The 24066-nt window shown below is 39.0% G+C and overlaps 1 protein-coding gene across 1 annotated transcript in view; it reads right to left on the bottom strand.

Moving 5' to 3' along the window:
* Positions 1–24066, bottom strand: part of nlgn3 (neuroligin 3) — a 268431-nt gene that overhangs the window by 2710 nt on the left and 241655 nt on the right. Inside the window, exon 7 of the mRNA XM_015381581.1 lies at positions 20984–21773. Coding sequence (XP_015237067.1) covers positions 20984–21773 — 790 coding nt within the window. The remainder of the gene's footprint in view (positions 1–20983; positions 21774–24066) is intronic.

The raw sequence follows: 24066 nt of genomic DNA, 5'->3' as shown, positions 1-24066 counted from the left end.
ATCATGCTGTCACATTCAGTCAAAGCAACACTGGCACATATATATATATATTTATATAACGACTACCATGTGTCACAGCAATCTGCAATAAGTTTAGCAACCAGGCGAGAACTTTCTAATCTCAAGCTAAATGCAGTTTAAATCTAATCCAGAAGCCCTCCCTCCCCTGTCTCTCTCCTTTCAGCTACCTCTTTGCAGACCTATTATGCCTACATGTCTCACCTCCCATCTCTCCTTCCTCCCAGATGTTGATCTGATTTCAATTCTGAGGCAGCCTAGCCTTTAAAAGCGGGCCAGAGGCTTTTAAAAGTAAATGCATATGAATAAGTCAGCAGGCTTCAGGGCTCGCGTCAGGAGGCATTTTGTTGTGGATAATCCAATGCTGGTGGAGCTTCTCTGCTAATTGCTCACGGAAGGCATGGCAGTGGATACTAGCATCCAGTGCACTGATGTAAGGTGGACCACTTTAATAAAAGCAATAAAGGGAAGTGTGCAGTCATGATCTTGCATGTGTGCGTTTGTGCATGAATGGCTCTGGAGGAAGTTGCAGTTCATCTTTTGATCGACAGGGTTCACTGTTCCACCTTTCACTTTTAAAGATGTTGCATCAAACAGCAAACGACTTCAATTATAGTGAAGCTATTGATTTATCGAATGAATTAACATATAGCAATCTCCAACAATCACACAGCTCTTTGTTGGCATACAATGTCAGGAGAGGGACCTCGGCAGCGCTGTGTATTGCTTTCGTCGTGAACTAAATTACTTTTTATGAAGAAGCGTGAATCATAGCTGAGCGCGGCCTTGTGAAACACAATACATGAATGCTTGAGGAATGAAAAGCAAGAATCTGCCATTTCTTCAAATGTTATGAAATATTCCTTAGTGGGTTTGAGTGCAATGTTGATGGTAAACAAAGTTCAAATTTAGTTAGGGAATTTGGGATATGGTTACTTTTTATTCTTTTTGGAGCAGGTTGAAAAACTTACAAACACAGCTAAGAGAATTAAAAGACAAGATAGAGGAATCCACCCTGTGTCCTCTCTCCTGTTAGTTTCTCTGCTGTCAATTTTTATTTTTCAGGTCAGTGCTTCTGGGAGACGGAGAGAGGGAGAGGCAAAGCAAATTGAGATGGCTGGAGCTGGATTCCTGGACCTGGGATGGTGTCAGCAGAGCAGCCCGTAAATAACCTCTTTTATTAGGGCCGTAATGATCCCCAATGAATATTGACAGCCAGACTATGATGACTTTGTAGCTGAATATCAGTAATTAAGTTTCAAAGGAGCGTGCGGTGGAGGTAAGGTCATATTGATCTCCCTAAGCGCAACATGCCAGGGAACAGGATGTCAATGGAGCAGCTTGAGATGAGGTTGTCTGCAGCCTGCGCGCCTCATGAATTCTTACATCAGTGTCGTTTTCCTCCCCCTCGTTCTGGCATATATACGACAGCAGTAATGGAGGTCAGGGCTGCTCCCGTTGATGGGATTATAGTAGTCACCAAAACATGGTAAACTCTTTTTCTTCTAGGAAATTAGCAGACTTTTTTTTAAAAAAGAAGAAAAAAAACAGTACTTGGGAATATCTGGTAATACAATCATTGTGTGCAGGCAGTGAGGGTGCAGTGGTGCAGTGGAGTTAGAAAAGCTCTTTGGTGGCACGCTGACTGTTTTCACTGCAAGTGAGGATGAATAATTTAGGCAACACAAAGAAATCAATGTGGCATCTTTAGTTAATTTGATTTGCCGCATTAGAGAACAACTGGCTGCCTTATCTAATTACACACACATATGCTTGGGTAATTGTTGCAATGTCAATAGTAAACAGGGTACATTCCTTTGAACCGTTTTTTCAATAGCTGCTAAACTTTTGGGCTTTGAGATTGCATCTGAATTTTGGGCTGTGCTACTTATTGAGTTGAGACCCTCAAGGTTACCCGTTTCTGTTTGTATGTGAGATTTCTGCTGTGCAGTCATTATTAAATTGATTTATTTCTGAGCAGGTCTTAAAAAAAAATAAATAAATAAAAGAGGCTCATATAAATCATTTGCAAGAGTATCCTTAACCAAATTTACCAGGGTCTGCTACTTTACAGCAAAGTAAAGGGATGGAAGTGAAGAGATAAATGCTTTTTGATTTTTAACAAATGAACATCTGTTAATGTGGGGCATTCACTTACATTTAATATTCTAACAGTAAAGCATCTGATATCCACTTTGCAGTTTTGCACAAACTACACTTGTAAAACTGTTCTCTGGTGAGCTTGGAGCAAACCTCATTTTTGCGCACCTGCAGACCGCTATGTTTGGTGATAATTAAAAGCAAATTATGAAGAAGCCGCCATCGCCACTCTGAGTCATGGTGGTGGCAGCCTTATGCTATGGGGATGAATCTCTTCTGCTGAAGCAGGGAAGGTGATCACAGTAGATAGGAAGAGGGATGAAGCAAAACTCAGAGCAACCTGAAAACCCTGGAACTGGGGTGCAGCTGGGAAAAAAAAAATCTATATTTTTTGTGGTAAAATAGATAGGTTTAGATTTGAAAAAAAAAAAAAAAAAAATTGAATTACACTGCTAAAAATTTAAATCTAAATATATATTTATTTCTTAAAATAAGATTTGAGGAGAGAAGTGAGACACTTTGCCAATGGAACAACACAATTTACATTTAAAAAAAGTGAAAATAATTGCATTGCCTTATTTCATGCGCATATTATCTAATTATCTTCTTTTAAGAGTAAAAATACTAATTCTACAAATCATGTACATGCTTAAATGAAGGGGAAATCGTTTTTTGCAGTTTACACAGTTAAAGTTAAGGCTAAAATCAATTTAAATATATGAAGCTAGAAATAAAAAAAAGTGATGTTCATAGATATTCCTCTTTCAGCTGGACTTTAGATGTTGAGTTATATCAATTCGCAAGGATTGAACTGAGTCAGGACACAGACAGAAAACTTTTCTGATTTTTATTTGTAAAAAAATGTTAAACCATGTGCTATTCATTAATCTATCACCTTCAATCCTGAAGACATTACTTAATACCTCTGCAAGGCTCTCTATATTCTCATACTCTGTTACAATGGAAGCAATAGCTCATTATTGTAAACGTCTCACTCCTCTCTTCCATTTAGCTCTAATTTTACTCAAATTTGATTCCTGTCAGATGTCTTTTATTGCCTCAACACAAGGCTGTTTTTATCAGTTGTTGTTCTAAATACTAAAAGTTTATCTCAGAATTAGTTTTGAGTCCCATTAACCGTCTCTGAATATTTAAGTCAATTAATTTAACTCTATTTATGCAACGGCATGTAAAACGGTGCCAAGTATGAAGCTTCTGATTAACATAAAAGGACACAACACTTTATGTAATCCCTGTTATGTAATGCAGAGTAATGGCTTTTATTATGAGAGCTTTATCAAACAAATGTCTGCAATTAATAATAATTACCAAAAAAAAATTGCTTTCAATACAAAGTCTTTTGTCAATTAATCTTTTTACAGATTAATTTTCAGACTCATGCATAAAATAGAATTAGATAGCTAAAAATTACAACCACAGAAGTAAAAAAAAAATTAGAATAACTAAATATTCAAAAAACCTTTTCTAAGTGTATGAATAGAGATAGCACGGGGTAGGTTTATCCATCTCTGTTGAGTAAATCACTGCAGATTTAGGATAAACCATTGCACCAGGGCTGTGCTGTCATCACATTTTTTTCTTTTCAAACACAACCATAAACATGTGATAAAACTCTTAGAAAACGTCACTGCGCATCATGTTAAGCTCCAGAGCAAACAGTTGCTTTAACTGCACCATGAAGTGATGTCTGTAGTCCCATTGGGCTCTGAGAGCTTCCCAGCATTAGCTGACAGCATGCGCCTGGTTAGCCCTCCCTCCTAATCTGGATGCTCGGCTGGACTCCCTGGCAGTGGAGAGGGATTATTACACCCATAAAAGCAAGCGATTTAATAGCCTCTTAGATTTCCTGTGATGCGTTCATATGGCTGTGACAGTATAAACCTAATGCCCCCATTCCTTTCAAACAGACTTGACCTGCTGACCTCTCTTCAACCTGCCTTTTTTTTTTTTTTTTTTTTGTAAGTCCTACCATATGTTTCCTATGGAAAAGGATTAGGGACACTGGAAAAAAAAAAGAAAAAGTTAACCGATTTTTTATTTTATGTGAGTTTAATATGGGGAAAAAAGTCAGAATTCTGACTTTAATCTCAGATTTCGAGAAAACATTGTTTTATTTTCTTCCAGTGGCCCTAATCCTCTTCCGTAGTTTGCGACTGTGATTGACCGGTGTTTTAAAAAAATCTGTATTATATATTGACCTCTTCACAAACTCGTGGCTTGAACTCAGGACAAGTTAGATTACAGAGAGACTAACATGTCACTTTTTGATTAATTCCATATATATATAAATATATAAAAAACTTTTTGTAGTGTAAGGATTAAACTGCTTTTCTAACAGAGGCCACACCCCATGGATGATAGACGTGACTTTTGGCTTTACCTACAGAGGAAGTGGCAGAGTGTGACTTGAGCTCATTACCTATTCTAAGCCCTATCTGCACGCACTGATGTAAAGGGTAGATAAGGGGGAAGAATGAATATCATTTTCTTTTTCTTCCATTTCTCATGTACCTCCTTTCCCTTTTCATCCTGATGTAATTTGAAGCGCTTCAATGATCATAGACCTAGCCATCACCAAATCTGAAAAGACACGTTTAGGTGCCCTAAGGCAGAAGACGAGAATCTATTTTCACTGCACTCAAGGTCTGTGAATCCAGGGCGGCGTACAGCTTTCCCATATAAAACAAGGCACACATTAACTTGGCGGCACTGATTTTGCTAAGATGCAAAAATGCACCATTTTGTGTTGTTATTGTTGTTACTCGTGTGACCAATTCAGCGCCTGCGGTTGTTTATCTACTTACAACATAAGACAAAGTAAGAAGCCAAATTTTAATTTGCATTCCAACACAGTGTTGGAGCCCTCCCCACCTCCTTTTTTTAATTTATTTATATTTTTTTTGGATGTGCATTTCAGAGAAGTGCACCCGACCTGATCCTGCTTGTAGCTCCTGTCTGAGAGCAGCGTCAGGGAATGGCTTCAGTACAGAGCAGGTGAATCAGAGGGCTGTGCTCTTTTCTCCTTCATGCGGCTGCACACCGCGGCACAGGGCTGAGTGATGCGTGGTTCATATTTAATGGCAGCCTTCAGTTCAGCAGGCTAAGTGATGCAGGGGCGAGGCGCTGTGACTTTGGGTTGGATGGAAGTGTTAGAGGACACAGCTCTCTTATTCTGGACTTTATCGATTTGTTTGATCAGCAATGTGCATCAAAGAAAACACCCCACCCTCCATTATTTCTTACAGACTTCATATCGAACTAAACTACTACTTTTGAAATTATAGATGCTTTGTTTTCAATGTATCAGAATCCAAATAATTGCACTGAGATCTGCTTCTTGTTTGTTTCCAACTCCTCTCCAACCTTCTCTTATTACATTCAGCACACAGCGTGGACTCCGATCAATAGCATGCCGGCGCCTTAACAAGCCACACCACTTCCTTACCTTCTGTAATGCAAATCAGGATATTGGCTACAAATCTCCCATCAAGTGAGTGCGTATTTAATGGAGTAGGTAGGTGGCTGCTGGGGGGGGGGTGCTATTCTCCAATGAAATGCCTTCAATGCTGTTGGTACAATTTGGCCGCAAAGAATGACTAAAAACAATGGGGTATAATCCAGTGAAAGGAGAAAAGGAAGGAAGGAGGTCAGAGACGAGTGATATAACTTTTGGAGCAAAGAAAAAAAAAACTGCCTGTAGCTTTCAGTGAATGAGGTCAGATGGGAGTTGCAGCTTATGTATAAACATTACTAATCCTACAGGGAGAGCGTGGTCGACGGACATATAAGAGGAAAACAAATATGGCCATTATGGAAGATTGGAAAAAAGAAAGCTATTTTCAAAAGAAAACCACAAGAAGTTGCTTTTCAATTTTGTCACAATGTGTGTAAAGGACAGAGGAGACTAGTTTAAGGGTCTCTGGTCAATCAAGGTCAAAATTTACCTTTTTGGCCCTTGAAGGACGCCTCACACACTAATCCACCGAAAAGACTTGAACACACCAGACACAATTTAGCGTTTGTTTGGAGGGAAAATTGGATTGTAGGAGGTTTTGGCTCATAGAGCAGCTAGTCAGACCACACACGATTCACTGAAACTGTGCTGGCATGGCAATGACATAAGTCTGACAGGAAGAGAGACACAGTAGCAAAGTAAAACACATCCGCTTTAGAAGTAAAATGTCTGAATTGCAAGCTAAACCAACCAGGTTAACTAGTTTCAGAACACACTGTAAGGAAGCAAGAGTGATGGACTGGGAAGAACACAATAAACTTTTCAATAAATAGTACTTAACCCATGATAGGAGCTCAGGAGAATAGAAAACAGATAAAGTTAAAAAAATTAAATAGATCTTGATCTTAAAAAACCCCCAAAACAACAAGAAACAATGCAGGATACGCATTGCTTATTGCACTTTCCTCCTTATGGAATAAATAAAAGAAAAACTTCACAGAAAGCTCTCTGAGAGTCACCTCTCTGCCTTACCCAGTTATAAACCACTCTACAGTCTTTGTTGTAGCTGCAATTTATTTACTTCAAAAGTAGTTTCCATGTAATTTGTATTTGTATAACATGAGTCACGGGTTAAGCATGACATCTCATGCACTGAGATGAGTGAACATCCTTTCCTTCGTACTCAAACAGCATTCATTGTTACCTGCTTTTGTGAAAATGGCTTCCTATCTCTGGTTCTGCTTAAGACAAAACAAATGGCCAATTTCCATTGGTAACAAATCAGAGTTTCCTTATGGCTCAACTTGCTTTTTAATGTTTTTGGTAATATGTTAAGTATTGCTAGCTAAGTTAGTCCCATCCACACAGAGTTGGTTGAAAACATGACATCAAAAGACTGCGTATGACTGACTAGCTACGGAGTAAATTCACTGGTTTCTTGTGAATATTACTCAGCATAAATTTTATAATTACTAAAATATATGATTAAATGGCTGTAAGCTTGACTTATGTATATGGCCCCTATAACAAGGTAACAGCAGACAGCACTAGTTAACCCTTGTGGCTCTTATCCTTTAGTTTGATACTGCTGCATCCCACTGAGGCAGTGGAACTTAATTGTGACTAAAACCACCATATTCAAGAGAGATAAGACCAACTAAAACAAGTTTATACCAATGGACAGGCGTTATTTAAGTTTAAAGAAGCTGACTAGAGATTTAGCAGGACCTTATCAGGAACAAAGTGTATGATCAATAATTCTTACCAAGCTAAGTTTATGATTGTAGGGTTAGGACCCTGTCACACCTTGTTGATTTATCCAGCGTATGCCTGATGTCCCAGAATCTACTAAAATGCTGGCATACACTTAACTTTTTATGTATTTTATCAATTTTGGGCGTATGCATAGCGTATTCATAACAAGTCCAGAGTGTATGTTAAACGACAGCCTAACTTATGCATAACGCACAGCAGCGAAATATCACAAGCCAGTTCCCTGAGGGGGGCAGCAATGCGCCAGGAGGCGCCTAGCCTGCATAAAAAAATGTATCTGATTATTAACCTAGCTGCATGTCAAAAAAAGAAGAAATAAAAAGAAATAAGAAAAAGAAAGTAAGAAGGTTTGCAGTTACAGTAGATTCAGCATCATGTCTTCTAGGAAGTTTGTTCGTGGCCGTGAACGCAGGAAGGATCCATCCAACTCACCTTCTCGCTCACCCTATGATGCGGATTCAGTCTGTAGGAATACAGACTGTTTCCTCCTGTGAAACCCCCCTTTATACCAAAACGCTGCTAATACGCCATTACACAGTAGCTGTAAGCTACAAACACATTCAGCGGTCGTCTGGAACACGTCTGATATGTTGATATGCGTTGGAGAAAAGTTCTAGATAAGTTACAAATCATTTATGCACAAGTTACTCATATGTTTTGGATAAGCTAGACACCACGACTTATGAGTAACTTACACATAACGTATGTCAACGATCAGATAACTTACCTATAACTTATGGCCCACATATGAGCATATGCTGGCATACGTTGGGAAATTTTGAGCATGCTCAAAATTCGTCGCGGTACTCGCCATATGTCGACGTTTGCAGGGTGTTTCAGCATGCTCATAACTTATCCAACAGATGCCAGCCTTTTTGCCAGATTTTCCGTACCACAGGCCTACGCTGGTCTAAATCGTCAAGGTGTGACAGGGTCATTACACACAGGTTAAAGCTACCACATATGTGGTATCTTTCACATTTTCAAAATAAAAAATTTTCATTAGCCTATTAAGCTTTAGAGAGGTTATGAGAAAAAAAACACATTTTGTAAACTTTTTGTAAACACCCTTTGAACCCTTTTCCTTCATATCTTCTTTTGCAGAATAAGGCTACAGCAGGAAAGCCCATTGTTTATTTTCTGCAATTACAGGATTCTAAGTAAAAGATAGATAATTAGTTTTTCTTAAACACCCACTTTTTTTTTTAGTAATTTTGCATGAAAACACCGTCTTCTAAAGATAGCTGCTCCTGATTGCTCTGATTGTTATGTCAGCCTCTTGTTTAATGCTTGAATATGGGACTGATAAAACAGGAAAAAAATGATTAAAATAGAACATCGACTCGTCATGGATTCTCGAATAAGGGAAGACTGTATTGCCTCTGTTCATTGGAGGATTACGGCCACAGAGAATAGTTGCAGCTAGTCGTAAGGGAGAGTCTACTTCAATGACAAGAGGAAGGGGAAAAAAAAATCAGGCTATTACGAAAAACTCAACAAAAAGCAAGCCATAAAAGTGATATCTGTGAAAGAAGGCACCACGGCCACACGAGATCATAATAAATTTAACTGACCCTCTTTCAAAAAACTATGTGTCGAGTAAAAAAATCACACTGCAAATAACACGGTGGAGGCATTATCAGGCGGTGGGGATATTTTTCTTTAGCAGAGACTAAACTGGTTAGAATTGATGGTAATGAAGCTAGAGGATCACAAACCGCCTGAGACAACAGGGAACAATCCAGATTAAGGTGCAGAAGAAAGAGGAAATATCTTGTAGTACTTTACTTTAATAATAAATGCATCTAGCTTCTAGTAAATGAGGTCAGAGGTGAGATGCATGAAAATCAATCAACAAGTGGGAAAAACACAAAAAAAATCAACTTACTACATTGCGAATCACATTGTAGGATGTTCAGACACACTGTTGGTTCTTTTGTTTAGTTGGCAGCTTTTGTCACTAAACTAATCAATACTGCATACTTTATTTCATGTTGTGAATGTAATACATGACCACATTTCCTTTGTGTGAAATAATGAGAGAGAGAGAACACATGGAGCAGATAAAGGAGACGAAGAAGAAAACTAAAACATGACAGCACTCTGCTCTTTAACTACCTGCCGAGGCCCTCTGCACAGTATGTGGCACAGCTCACATGGAAAGCAGAGAAAATGAGCACCAGTAGACCAATCTACAAAAAAAAAAGGAAATGGACCAACACATTTACTTCACTAATGGTATAATTATTGATTTCTTCTGGCTTATTCAGCTGTAGTTTTTTCCTCCAAAGTGTTTAGCCACTCTTTTTTTATGCAAAAGCACTTGTGTTAGAGAAGCAAAAAAATATATATTTTGACACTTCTCTCAGGGAAACTTTCCCTATCAGTAAATTAAACCAAGGTGTGCATTTCAGCATGAAAAGCATGGAAACAAAAAAACATACAAACATTCCAGTCAGGACAAGTAACTCGAAGCCAAATAAATCCACCTATCTCAGGAAAAGACAGACTCATGGTTTGAACGCTTACGTGCGCTCACTAAGAAGATTTGACAGTGTGCACTCTGCGTGTGCTTTTATGCTTCACTGACACAGACGGGGAAAAGGCACAGGGAATGGATTTGCACTGTAAAAATGACATACGAAAGCCGGGACAGGAAGAGCTTTCGGGAGGCGGTAGATATGCTACTATGATACACTCTGTTGACATGCGGCCCAAATGTCTCAACATTGTGTTGCACATGTTCCTACAGCTGATTTAGAAGGAGGAACAGGGAGTGCAATCTGGGTCAGCTCATTGCACACATTTTGAAGGGTCAGAAAAGGTACTTTACATATATAGGAATATATTGGCTGGGCCAGGCTAGGAAGCCAAGGAGAATTCAGCTGGGTCTTAATTAAAAAGTTTGTCCTCCAGAGCCAAATTGGGTTGATCTATAACCCTTAGTGGGTCCAAATGAGGGAAATCAACTTCAAAATCTTGGTAAAAAATAGTCATATCCATAACCCTCCACTGTGAGAGTCAATGGTAGATTCCTTTTAATTAGTTACAGGGTATTTGGATTGCAGCAGACAGCAGAGAGTTTTTTTAAATGCTGGGACAAATCCCAGACTACCATCTGAGAGCTTAATGGTAGTTTGGACATCTTCTTTTTATCTAGGTTGATGGCAAGTGACATGTTTACCATGACATAGCTAGACTGAATCGATAAAAGGTATGTTTGTGCTGCTTTGGCCCAAGGAGCCACATATGAACTATTAGGTAAATAGTGAAAACAACTGTAATGATAAGAATAATATGTTATTTTGGAATGTCTAACATCTGGATTATTTTTCTGAAAAGCATCTTGGAGTGATTGATAACATTAGCAGGATGGCCTGTCTGCTTATCCGACATCAGTGCGATAACATCTGAGATAGAAGTCAGACACAGACGTCCCACTTAGAGACACTCTCGTGGTTATTCTGGGGAATCCTAAGGCATCTCTGCACAAGAAGAGATATGTTCTACTCAGTTAAAACAAAGGACATCATATCAAGGCAGTCTGCATGAACAGTTGCTCTGCTTGTTTTGCTTCAAACAAAAAGTATACCAATACAATTGAAAAATATAGACGGATTAAAGTTAATACAGTATATAGTCCCTACAGCTCGGTCTGGGGATCTCATCTCAGTGGGACAGGCCTACGAAACCTTTAAAGGTCGGTACCCTGGAGGCATCCTGATCCAATTTGACAAAATCACCTAATTTGCCTCCATTCGATGGGAGGAAAAGCAGCACTTCTTTCATCTCCTCCACATGATGGAGCTTTACATCCCATTTCTAAAGCTGAACCTTGCCACCCAGCAGCCATAACTAATTATAGCCGCTTGTATCGACGACCTCTTTCTTTTAGGAATCATCTAAATCATATTACTCTAGGTGAGGGTCAAGAAGTAGACAGAGGAATAAAGCATTGGCTTAGCTCTTTTTTCACCACAACAGACCAGAGCAGTGTCCTCATTACTGCAGATGACCCGATTCACCCTTTGTTGGAGGAGAACCATGTCATCATATTTAGAGGAGCTTACCCTCATTCTTGCCAGTGTGCACCCTGCTGTCAGCCGCTCCAGTGCACCTGATGGTTACGACTTATAAACACCAACAGAGCCACATCATCTGGGCGTCCCATCAGAGCAAAGGTGAGACCCTGAATTTCCCCATAGAATGACTTGCTTTGAACTCGCATGAGTAGAGAAACAAAACTGGATCTGGACTTGAACCCAATTTTCCTCCATGATCTGGCTCAGGGATTAATGTATTATTTTATGACCACCGGTTGGGGTTCAATGGACTGGTAAATGAATAGATTTTATTTTGCGCTTGGTTCTTTCTGCACCATGAAAAACAACACCAGTTCTGTTCCAGTTCGTTCATCCATCTCATACTCCATTCAAGCATCATTAGTAAACAAGACTTGAACTATGACCTTGGACCTGGAGTGAGCAGTCCCTCTACCTTCAACTGAGAACAATGGCCTGACTTCTCTGGCAACTGTAGAACTTTCATCTTTTCAAGTAAATAAAGCAATTTTTCAAACAAATAAAGATTCATAAGAATATATTTTATGCATGATATCTGTATCCATAAAGACAAGAACGGACTGCTGCCAGGCACATTTTTATCTTATGGACCTAAGACATCCCTAGAGAAGACAAAGCAGCCCATATCAACCCATATCGACAATTCTTTGCAGCTCCTGCTTCTTGCAGCAAGATGACTGAATGTAAATGCCCTCTAATTGGACAGCAGATGATATAGAGACAGATAAAACACAGACACAGATTTCAGCCAGCATCCCATTCAGGATGGGATCAATACCTATCTGGTAACAGGGATTGTCAAATTAAATTTAAGTTGTTAGAAATGATTACTAGTGGTCAGATAAAAGGGCCTAGGTCCATGATGGTTTGGGGTGAAATTAAGCATTGTGGGGAGTGAGTCACCCAAGGTATGGGTGATCGACGCAACCCAGGATGTAAAGGATCAATGCAACACAGAGCAAAACTTTGATATTTCCTCCTGATAAGGCTTTGTGATTTTGGGGGCCACAGCACACAGGAGAAGAGACAAAACTAAGCCAAATGCACACACTCATACCAAACCATAGTCAAACTGTATGAAGTGAATTGTACTAAAAGGCCAGTGAGCATCCATTCCACCTAAGCCAAACCAGTCAGCCAAGCACATACAGCAAAACACGGACTCAGCAGGAACTTTTAATCTTCTTCAGGTTCAATATGTTTCAGGTTTTCAGACTAAGACCCAGAAAATACAGGCAAAAATCACTTCTGAACAAAAAGAACTCACAAATATATTTGTTAAAAATGCCTTTTCTGTGCCATGCTATCCATTTTTGTCTCTTCATGCAGCTGAGATGGGATTTACTTCAGTTACTTTCTATAAATAGCTCAGCAAGTTTTGCAGTTGTGTTATCACTGATTTTAATAATTTCTAAAAACATGTGGCAGAATGCAGAAATCTGTACCAAAATTATACTGTTGGAAGAAAGATTTCTAGTTCGTGTCCAATTTAATAAGAACTTTTTCTCTTCTCTTTAAGCTATTTGCCAGTTTAGGCATGCGCTGTTGATTTTACTGCTAAACATTGGGCCCTTTATTTTTGCAACTAAATGGTTTTGCTTTTGGTGAAAAACATCAAACTGTCACGATTTGTTTGGAGGTTTTTATGAGGACCTAAATGTAGAGGCTGACAGGCAGAGGTGAGTTCTTAAAAGGTTTAATGAAAGATCAGGCAGCAAAAACAGGAATCCAAAAATCCAACTTAAAATGTTAAACAAAAACAATCCGACATAAAAATCAAACACAAACCAGAACCAAGGAGACATCAGGGGAAACCCATCAAGGAGCCAGGGTGAGAAAAGGTAAGACGAGGAACCAGCAAAGAGGGGCTACAGAGGGAGTGTATTTATGGCTGACTGAACAAAGGTAGGACTAATGAGCTGATAAGGAGCAGGTGTGACCAGAGCTGATGTGGAAGCCAAGGGAAAAGAACACAAGGGGGCAACAGAGGACAGACAGAAAAACCTAAGCAACTTAAATGAATCCAGACACACCAATAAAGCTAGAAAACAAGGAAAAACCTGGATGAACTTGAAACTGAAAACTTAGAGAAAAACAACAGAACCACGATCTTTACACGAACATTGTAAAGTAACAAAACTCAGTAAAATAAAGCTCAGAGATGCAAGTAACATTATAACTGTTATTGCAGTCAATGTCTATATTGTTTCAATAAGCTGCCAGCTACAGTCCATCCATAGTGACAACTCAGGTACTGGGCTTTGGTAACAGTCTACTCTTTTCAGTATCTCCTGCTGTCCTCAAATATTCAGGACATGGTTCATAAAGTTCCCCATTCCCAAATTTACAATTAGCCAGTAAATAATAGTAATAATTAAACTTAATTGATCTCTCGTTAGAGAAATGTACCTCTGCATTTAACACATCCCCTTGGGGAGCAGTGGGCTGCCATTGTGCGGCGCCCGGTGAGCAGTGTGGGGTTAAGGGTCTTGCTCAGAGACCCAGAGTGGCAGTCTGTGGGAGTGGGGCTCGAACTCAGAACCTCAGTATTCCAAACTCTATGCCCTAACCACTAGGCTGCCTCTCCCCTAAAGAAAAAAAAAAAACACCCCAATGTTACACTTGAGAATCTTGACTACATTAAGTAAAAGTTTTCTCTTACAAAATACATTAATAAAGAACTGATTTATTTTTTATTCTAGATTTTCCATCTCATTGGGTGCAATTTGTGAATATTTACATAAATATGTATGAGATCTATACTGAGAAACGAATGAATGACTTATAGTATCTGTAATATAATTAGATGGTAAAGTAAAACCCTTTTTTAATGAACTGAAGGGTTTAGATTACCTATGTGATGATGAAGTCTTTTGACTGCTCCATTATATAGGGGTTGTCTCAGCAAGTCATTGCATATTATGGTGAAAGACTTCTTAAAGTACCGCTATAAAAAAAAAATGATGCTAATTTTGAATACTGGAAAACCATCTTTTGTTTATTTATTTAAATATTGCACTGTTTTTTTTTAATAACTTCATCAGTTTAATAAAAGTAGGACTTTCGCTATTCTCATCAGACCTGCTCCACATATGAAATGAATGCTACGTAAGTTTGTGAAATGATTGTTATTTTTGATAGTATGGATTTCCAACATATCTGATTTATCAGGGCCAAAGAATGCCATCTTCTACAATGTGTATTAAAATCAGAGTCTTGATTTCCCCTCTCACACTTGAAGGAGGTAGAGCAATGCCTGAGGTCATTTTGGCAAAACAACACAACCTTCAGTCCTCTGTTGTAAAGCAACTCATTTAGATTCCCTACAAGAAGTAGCTTTTTTTATTTTTTATTTTTTTTTACGTAATTTGAATTTAAAATAGTATTTTGTCTCACTTTTGAGAGCACAAATGGTGCAGTCAGGAGAAAAAACTCTTTATTTTCCCTAAAGATCAACAACAGCAGATGATTTGGGTGAACGCTTTTGCATGAAGTTCAGCAAGTTCTCCACGCACCATTTAGAAGAGTCTGCCTTTTTGGCAGTGTGTTTTTCTTAAGGTTTTCCACTCAAAAGGCTCCAGCTAAAGGATTATGGAGTGCCATCAATATTTTGTCAAGTCAACAACAAAACTCCACGGAGCATTGACATGTGGCCATTATAGGAGCTTCTGCAGCATCATCATGACCAAAAAAAAACGGGGAAACCAAACTAAGACATGTAGAAAAAAAAAAGATGCTCCAGAAATGACATTTCTATTTTGTTTCATACAATCACTACATGCTTCCCTTGACCTGACAATGACTCATAATAAAAAGAAGATGAAAGAAAATATTTGCCCACATGTGGCACTGGGCGGGACTAGCAATTCACTATATTGCTTTTTGTATCCTTTCAGTCGACTATTCCAGTCAGGGATGCTTTCCTTGTCAGTTTATTGTTCAGAGCTTTCTGACAGGATAGCAGATTCTCCACTCGATGGTTTTTATATTTAGTTCCATAACAAAATCAAACTTAGTTCCAGGCAAGCACATGCTAGTAGCGCGATATTTTGAAAAAAATAACATCACATAGTAACAGCCATTATGCCCTTTTGCCACCAGTACTTCTTGGCCCTGCTCTACACAACCCAATTCCACTCTGCAAGTATAACTTTACTGTTTTTCAGTACTGATACTGGCTTCTTTTTGGCCCCACTCAGCTCTGTCCATACCTACAGTACTCCTGAGCAGGGATGAAAAAAATCCACTACAGGTACTGAAAAAAAAAAGGAATACGTGATGGAAAGTCATGGAGGTGGAACTGAACTCCATGTTGTGCCAGTGGAAATTTACTGACAATAATTCAAATTTTTTGTTTAGTAAGTGGAAAGCTTTAATTATGTTATATTTTTTAGTATTCTGTACTGATGAGAAAAGAGGTATTGAATCAAGTTCCAAGAATGGATTTGATTCTGATTCTTAAAATCTAGAATCGATTCCATCCTATATTAGATTGAATTGCTGGTATTCAATGGAGGCTGTAAGGACGGTGAAATACTTCTTTTCTCCAACTGATCTTTGACTATATAAATGGATCTTTAAGAATTAACCTGAGAACCAAAACAGAATTGGAAAATATCTATATTCCTAATTTTAGCACAGACCTAATTGAGAATTAAACTAATATACCAATTAAAGATTTACTAAATTAAATTTTTCTTTTTGTTTGACCTTAAACTATAAGGAGGATAAATGTCACAACATCAACAACTAAATCAATTAAGAAAAGCGTAATTTGCTTTACTAATTAATGTAGCCACGCGGGTGCAACAGTAAATACATTTGAGCACAAATGTTGCCTTCAGGGCCCCTGGGTTCAGCATGTCCTTGAACTAAATAAATGCAACATTGCATACATTCTGCAGACATGCAAAATATTAATGTGAGAATCTTATGAATTTCCTAACAGCTTCATGAAGTAAAAACATGGAAAAGTACAAAGGGAAACGCCAATTCTGGTTCATACGGAAAGGTGAGGATCTGTTAGAAGTTTATAGCAACTTGGATACTAACTTCACTAACAATTCTCTTTAATTCTATAAATATACAAAATATCCTATTTTGTATAAATGTGCTTTAGTTTGATTCAGATACTTAAGCTAGAGAGTTACCAAGACTAAAGCCATATCCTGCCTCATCTCAAAAGCTGTTTTACTGTGCAGATTCCACCAAGGCAAACTTGACTACAGTAAATAAATGCAAAACAGACATTTAATTTACTGAAACTGTTCATTGATGTTGACAATAAGGGATGGTGGTTGACTACACATCAACTTCAGCCTCCAGGACCAACCCCTCTGGATTTATAGTACATGAAGAAGAGATTTTCCACTGCAGCTGAGATAATATATCTTTTAACAGATCCTCATCTTAAATCCTGAACTACCCTTTGAAAGTCTGCTGCATGAGAGCACTACAGTTTCTTAATGAACCCAAGTAACGATAAAGAACAGTTGGCCGTAAGCAGTATGTATTGTATTTGAATGTTTGGAGTATTGATTTGATGCCAGTGTTTGGGAAAACTGAAACAATTAACCAGTTTGCTTTTCTGAAGCATGTAGCTTACAGCTTATAGTGATCCTCAAATTAATAATGTTATTCCACTCCCTTTATGACAGCTGCCTCCACTCACTCATGTGTAGCCTGCTCTCTTACTGCAATATTTCACCTCCCACAAGACTTAAAGGTGATTCTTTTTATGGGGACTTCAGAAGAAATCTTTTCTATAATGTTGTGAGACACTTAGAATCCAAGCTTGTCACATTTAAACACAATTGCTCAACTGTGCAGCACAGTTCAGTTACTACACTGCAGCTGTTTAGCAGATTTCACAGCATCTTTATACTAACTAGAATGCCATTTTCCCATAGTTTTGTACGTCATTTTAAATCCATTTTAGTTTATATAGGCGCACAGGTATTTAAAAAAAAATTATCACACCATTGTTTCACAGTACCCAGTGTTAAAGTAACATTTGAAGACTTAAATTTATCGCCAATCTGATTGCATTTGGTCCCACTCTGAATTCTCTATGTAGTGTATATTTTACTCCAGTTGCATTTGTAATAACTCTAAAAGAGTTAATGGACTTTGAGTTTACTGTACATTAACCCTGTAAACACTCTTCAGTAGGGAAGAAGATAAAAAAAATTGACCAATTTCAGTATAAACAGGGTATCTGGAATAGAATAGAATAGATTATAATAGAACAGCAACCGCTCCCTGCATGTGAAAGGCAACACGGTCCAACAGGAATGTTAGTTTTGCTGGGGTTCTGTTTCCCACCAAGTGCACCTGCTCGAGGGGGCATCATTGGACAGTACATAAGATGCTGTCCTGACATATTACACCGAAGCAGAGGCTGATGCCACCACAGAGTCAAAATAGGTTTCCAGAAGCACCCCCTGCTCTCCAACAGATCTCCGTCTCCTCAGTAGGTAGAGTCTGACTGCCAATTCCTGCTGTTAGTTAGGAAGGTATCTCACATTTCCCACAATTGTGGATGTGATTATCAGTTTGTATCTTCTCTGGTTGTGATGTCTGGTGCTGGCATTGATTTCAATACTCTTTCTTTTTGGCTTGTAGAGAACATTACGTTGCTTGGTGAAAGGTGGCGTCCACCTGGGAACTCAATACTGTGAGCAGCCTGATATTGTGCAATGGTTCAAGTGGCCCGAAATCGTGGCAATGCTTCCCCAGTCCCATAAAAATGAAATAAAAACAAGTGATCCTCCAATCGATTAACTTCAATATGTGTATAAGCAGGAAAATTAGCTGGAAAACAAATAGGACTGCTCATACAAAGAAACGTAAGCAATTTAAAAGGAAAAAAAACTACATTTGAGCCTTGACCCTATGGTTGCTCTGTTTGATGTTGTAGAGGGGGAAGTGAATAAAAAAAAAAACAGCAGTATATTCTGTCCTTCACCTCTCTCCATGCCAGACAAGCTGTTCTGCTCAGGTAGAGGGAAGCCTCCCTGCCTATTCAGGCTCAGTGGATGGCTGACATCTAATCCTGTCTAAAACTGGAGAAAATCAGATTCTCACCTCAACAGAAAGATGGTAAATTTAAAACTATTCCAATTTCCTCAACAACCCGATGTACCTATATTAATGTTGTTTCTTGGCTATATTTTATAATTAAGAACCCTTTTTCATTATTCCTGGAATGATTTGGAAGGGTTTGCTCAGTTTTTTTCCTCTTTTTTCTTTTGATGTCTTCTTATTGTCATATCATATGTGCAAGTTATGACCTACACTGAGCTTACTTGTGAATGTCTTCATTGATACTCAGATGTAACTTCTTGTTCAGTTGTATGAAAATCAATACAAGAGGTTTTGAGTAAAAAACTGAAAGAGGTTTTTATGACACAGTGAGACGCAGCAGGTCATTCAGTGAGTGAGATTTTCAGCACATAACAGGAAGGCTAAAGGGAGTACAGCATTGTTGCTGTTTTCATCCTCTTTCAAACTGCTATCTGTTATACTGTTTTGATTTTTGGAAAATCCTCGATTGAAAGAAAACGTTCTCATTCTCAAGACAATACAATTGTACACTGTGTCTTACTGTCTTATCCACTAATCACCAATATAAAACATCAAATGATGAAAGTCTATGTGTGTGTATATCCTTGGTCCTGTTTATTGCTATAGGCATATTATTTTAATGGGAACAAAATGGAAGCAGTGACTTACCCAGTTTTGGCAAAGTTGGTCCAGTAGGTCATAACCACAGCGCTGAGCATGACATCATTCTTGGAAAAGTTACAGGGGAAAAGGTCGGTGGGACCAATCATTGGAATTCCAAAGACATATGGCACTTCGTCCCCGTGGGCTGCGTCTGACCATGCAGGCTTCATAAGACTCTGGCAGTGGTGGTAAAATGCGTAGAAATAGGTTGGTGAACCATAGCGGGCGTGGAGATCAGCTGTCACCACTGACGGCTCCACCCACTGATGGTCAGTGAAGAGAGCTACCAGCGTTTTCCGCCTAGTCTCGGGGTTGTCCCTGTCTGCCCAGTCTGTGTACATGAACTTAATGGTCTCCCTTAGCGTGTCCTTTCCATCCGGGTATCCATACAGGCTGTCCACAAAATCCGACACAGAGAAGTCAAAGTCATTTCCAGAAACACCATCCTCTGAGTCCACCACGTTCTCCACAAACCGCAGGCCTTCACCCTGATTCACCCCCAGCATGATATCATAGTTGAGAAACTCGCCCTGTTCCATTAGAATCTCTGGGTCGTCTGGAATAACATCCCCATCAATGACGGGTCCAAAGGCCACGTGATACCTAACAGGTTGGATGTCTTGCTCCACCAGCTCCCTAGAGCTCTTCTTCCGCAGGCAGTCCACCATGTCTGATGTGTCGAGGACATTGCAGCCCACCTTCTCTGCCAAGAGACGGGTGTACTTGACTGGCTGGTAGTTCACCGCCCAGCTGGAAAGGGCTGACCCACTCTGAATGATAGCTCTGTGGAACAGACCTGTATAAGGACACAAGGACAAGAGATAGGGGAATGTTTAATGTGTCATTATTAAGGATGATGATTCAGTTATGCACTGCGATACATGAGAGTTGTTAATTTTGTTCCTGCCATGATCAAAAGCAGCCTGTCAGCCACACAGCAGATAAGAATAACAAAGGCCAGACAGAACGAGTCCTTGTTGCCACACAGAACAATAATGGAATCATTGCTGTGATAATAAATGTGCAGATGGCCTGGTCTCACAGACCGAAGGAAGAAACAGCAATCTGTCTGTTTTACTGTCTTCCTCCTTCTACTGTTGCATCCTCTTTAGTATATAACCTTTCTTATGCACTGACATTACATCCCAAGAAGCGAATTAAGGTATACCAAAATATAGGTGCATTAAATGCATGTTTTATCTTGGGTTAAATACTTTNCTATATTAATGTTGTTTCTTGGCTATATTTTATAATTAAGAACCCTTTTTCATTATTCCTGGAATGATTTGGAAGGGTTTGCTCAGTTTTTTTCCTCTTTTTTCTTTTGATGTCTTCTTATTGTCATATCATATGTGCAAGTTATGACCTACACTGAGCTTACTTGTGAATGTCTTCATTGATACTCAGATGTAACTTCTTGTTCAGTTGTATGAAAATCAATACAAGAGGTTTTGAGTAAAAAACTGAAAGAGGTTTTTATGACACAGTGAGACGCAGCAGGTCATTCAGTGAGTGAGATTTTCAGCACATAACAGGAAGGCTAAAGGGAGTACAGCATTGTTGCTGTTTTCATCCTCTTTCAAACTGCTATCTGTTATACTGTTTTGATTTTTGGAAATCCTCGATTGAAAGAAAACGTTCTCATTCTCAAGACAATACAATTGTACACTGTGTCTTACTGTCTTATCCACTAATCACCAATATAAAACATCAAATGATGAAAGTCTATGTGTGTGTATATCCTTGGTCCTGTTTATTGCTATAGGCATATTATTTTAATGGGAACAAAATGGAAGCAGTGACTTACCCAGTTTTGGCAAAGTTGGTCCAGTAGGTCATAACCACAGCGCTGAGCATGACATCATTCTTGGAAAAGTTACAGGGGAAAAGGTCGGTGGGACCAATCATTGGAATTCCAAAGACATATGGCACTTCGTCCCCGTGGGCTGCGTCTGACCATGCAGGCTTCATAAGACTCTGGCAGTGGTGGTAAAATGCGTAGAAATAGGTTGGTGAACCATAGCGGGCGTGGAGATCAGCTGTCACCACTGACGGCTCCACCCACTGATGGTCAGTGAAGAGAGCTACCAGCGTTTTCCGCCTAGTCTCGGGGTTGTCCCTGTCTGCCCAGTCTGTGTACATGAACTTAATGGTCTCCCTTAGGGTGTCCTTTCCATCCGGGTATCCATACAGGCTGTCCACAAAATCCGACACAGAGAAGTCAAAGTCATTTCCAGAAACACCATCCTCTGAGTCCACCACGTTCTCCACAAACCGCAGGCCTTCACCCTGATTCACCCCCAGCATGATATCATAGTTGAGAAACTCGCCCTGTTCCATTAGAATCTCTGGGTCGTCTGGAATAACATCCCCATCAATGACGGGTCCAAAGGCCACGTGATACCTAACAGGTTGGATGTCTTGCTCCACCAGCTCCCTAGAGCTCTTCTTCCGCAGGCAGTCCACCATGTCTGATGTGTCGAGGACATTGCAGCCCACCTTCTCTGCCAAGAGACGGGTGTACTTGACTGGCTGGTAGTTCACCGCCCAGCTGGAAAGGGCTGACCCACTCTGAATGATAGCTCTGTGGAACAGACCTGTATAAGGACACAAGGACAAGAGATAGGGGAATGTTTAATGTGTCATTATTAAGGATGATGATTCAGTTATGCACTGCGATACATGAGAGTTGTTAATTTTGTTCCTGCCATGATCAAAAGCAGCCTGTCAGCCACACAGCAGATAAGAATAACAAAGGCCAGACAGAACGAGTCCTTGTTGCCACACAGAACAATAATGGAATCATTGCTGTGATAATAAATGTGCAGATGGCCTGGTCTCACAGACTGAAGGAAGAAACAGCAATCTGTCTGTTTTACTGTCTTCCTCCTTCTACTGTTGCATCCTCTTTAGTACAGTATATAACCTTTCTTATGCACTGACATTACATCCCAAGAAGCGAATTAAGGTATACCAAAATATAGGTGCATTAAATGCATGTTTTATCTTGGGTTAAATACTTTCAAGAGACACTGGAGTTCACTGTCAGTAAGAGTTCTTGTCTGCATGGAACCCTGGGAAACCAACTTGTTCTGCCAACCCATAAATAATCAAACCCATGGTCACTGCTGTACACACTGTAAACTAAAAATATTGGTCTGTCATAAAGGGCCTGGTTAGATGCATGTATCATTGTGTTATTATTCAGTCCAGGTTTGAACTATGTATAAATAAGCAGAAAAATTTTAATGGTTTGTATTTTTAGACATGGGTTTTTATAAAACTCCATTTGTGCTTTAAGGAACTTAAGGAATCTCTCTATAGGGTGTTGTAAACATGATGTGACCAGTCCATCTATATGTAGGTCTTTAAGCTCCTCAATTACAGTCCAGACTTATTAAAGAAAGAAACCTCTTAATTTATCACTAAAGCTTGGAATCCAATTTCAGCATCATGTGTGCAACAATATTTCCTGACACAGGCCACTGTAGATACAGAAACCATATACAGAGTAGGATGACAGGCCGTCTGTGGTCTGCGGCAGACCACAGACGGCCTGCCACCCTACATGTGAAATATTTCCCATATCGACTCTACGCTCAGGGCATTATGTCAACACTGCCCTGTGTACATTCTCAGGTGAAAAACAACTCTGGAGCACCTGCAATACTAATGCATGCAAAGTAGTCTACAAGACTTGGGCTGTTGTTGAAAATATTTTATGTTTTTTCAAAAAACTTTGTAGATTAGCAGTTGCAGGTTGAGAATCAGCAGCAGGTTCAATTAGTGAATATGGCGGATTGTTAATAAGGTAATGCTGTCATTCTGTATCCTGCAGAATACAAAAATAGTAATGCAATCAAGTTGTTTACCCTTGTTAAAACCCCTGCTGTGTCACCTGTTTATTTTCTAGCCTAACAACATTGCCTTAAAAGTACCTTTATGCGTGTAATTTAAGTATATTTAAAGCAAGCCTCAAAAGTAGCAATAAAGAGTGCAGTTTACATAGCATTAATTACCCATTGTTCGCATGTATGGCAATCAGTCAAATAAATATAGTTGTGCAATGATAGGTGGTAAATTATTGGTAAACTATTGAGCCAGAGATCAAATTTAATGCAGATAAGGAAAATTGTCTATTTGGTCGGAAGCAGCTTGTATTTATTGCAATTGTAGAGTCAAACAAACGTAAGGACCTTACGCTTTAATGCTATAATACAAATAATATCTATATATAATTTCAATTTTTCTTTCATTTGATTCAAAACTATAGCCTTCGGCTAATTTTGTCTAGTATTATTAGGATTTATAATGTTCTGTATGTGTTCTTTACAAGACATGATGATCAGTTATAATCAGAAAGTGAGATAAGTTTTCATTATAAAATCCAGTCCACAGAAAAATGGGCAGAGGCAGTACAGAGCTGACTGGTTCCTGCAAGGAACCAAAAATAAGAGCAACCAACAAAAAAACGTCCTGTTAAAGGGTTGAACAAGCAGATCTTAAGATCACATCTTCTCATGGGACCAAAGGCTAGAGGGGTTAAAGATTAGACATCAGCCAGTGGTTCTATTTTCAAAAATATTTTATAAAAATATATCAGCAAGCAGCAGTCGTCTACTTAAGAGGTTTTTGTGGGAATAACTACGTAGTGAACATCAAAAGTAATGAAAATGTTCACTTTTAGCTGGAGTAGGAAATATTGCTTCATTAAACAGAATTCAATTTTTTTAATTAATTTATTTATTTAACCTTTATTTTACCAGGAAGTCCCTTGAGATAAAATCTCTTTTTCGAGGGAGACCTGGCCAAGAGGCAGCTGTACAGTAAGACATATAAGAACACAGGACAACATAATAAAATCAATCATAAACTAGACTCTAGAATAAC

The sequence above is a fragment of the Cyprinodon variegatus genome, unplaced genomic scaffold (genome assembly GCF_000732505.1).
Source record: "Cyprinodon variegatus isolate N-32 unplaced genomic scaffold, C_variegatus-1.0 Scaffold236, whole genome shotgun sequence".
Taxonomy (NCBI): Eukaryota; Metazoa; Chordata; class Actinopteri; order Cyprinodontiformes; family Cyprinodontidae; genus Cyprinodon; species Cyprinodon variegatus.
The sequence above is the reverse complement of the archived record's forward strand: the minus strand, read 5'-3'. Positions and strand labels throughout refer to the sequence as shown.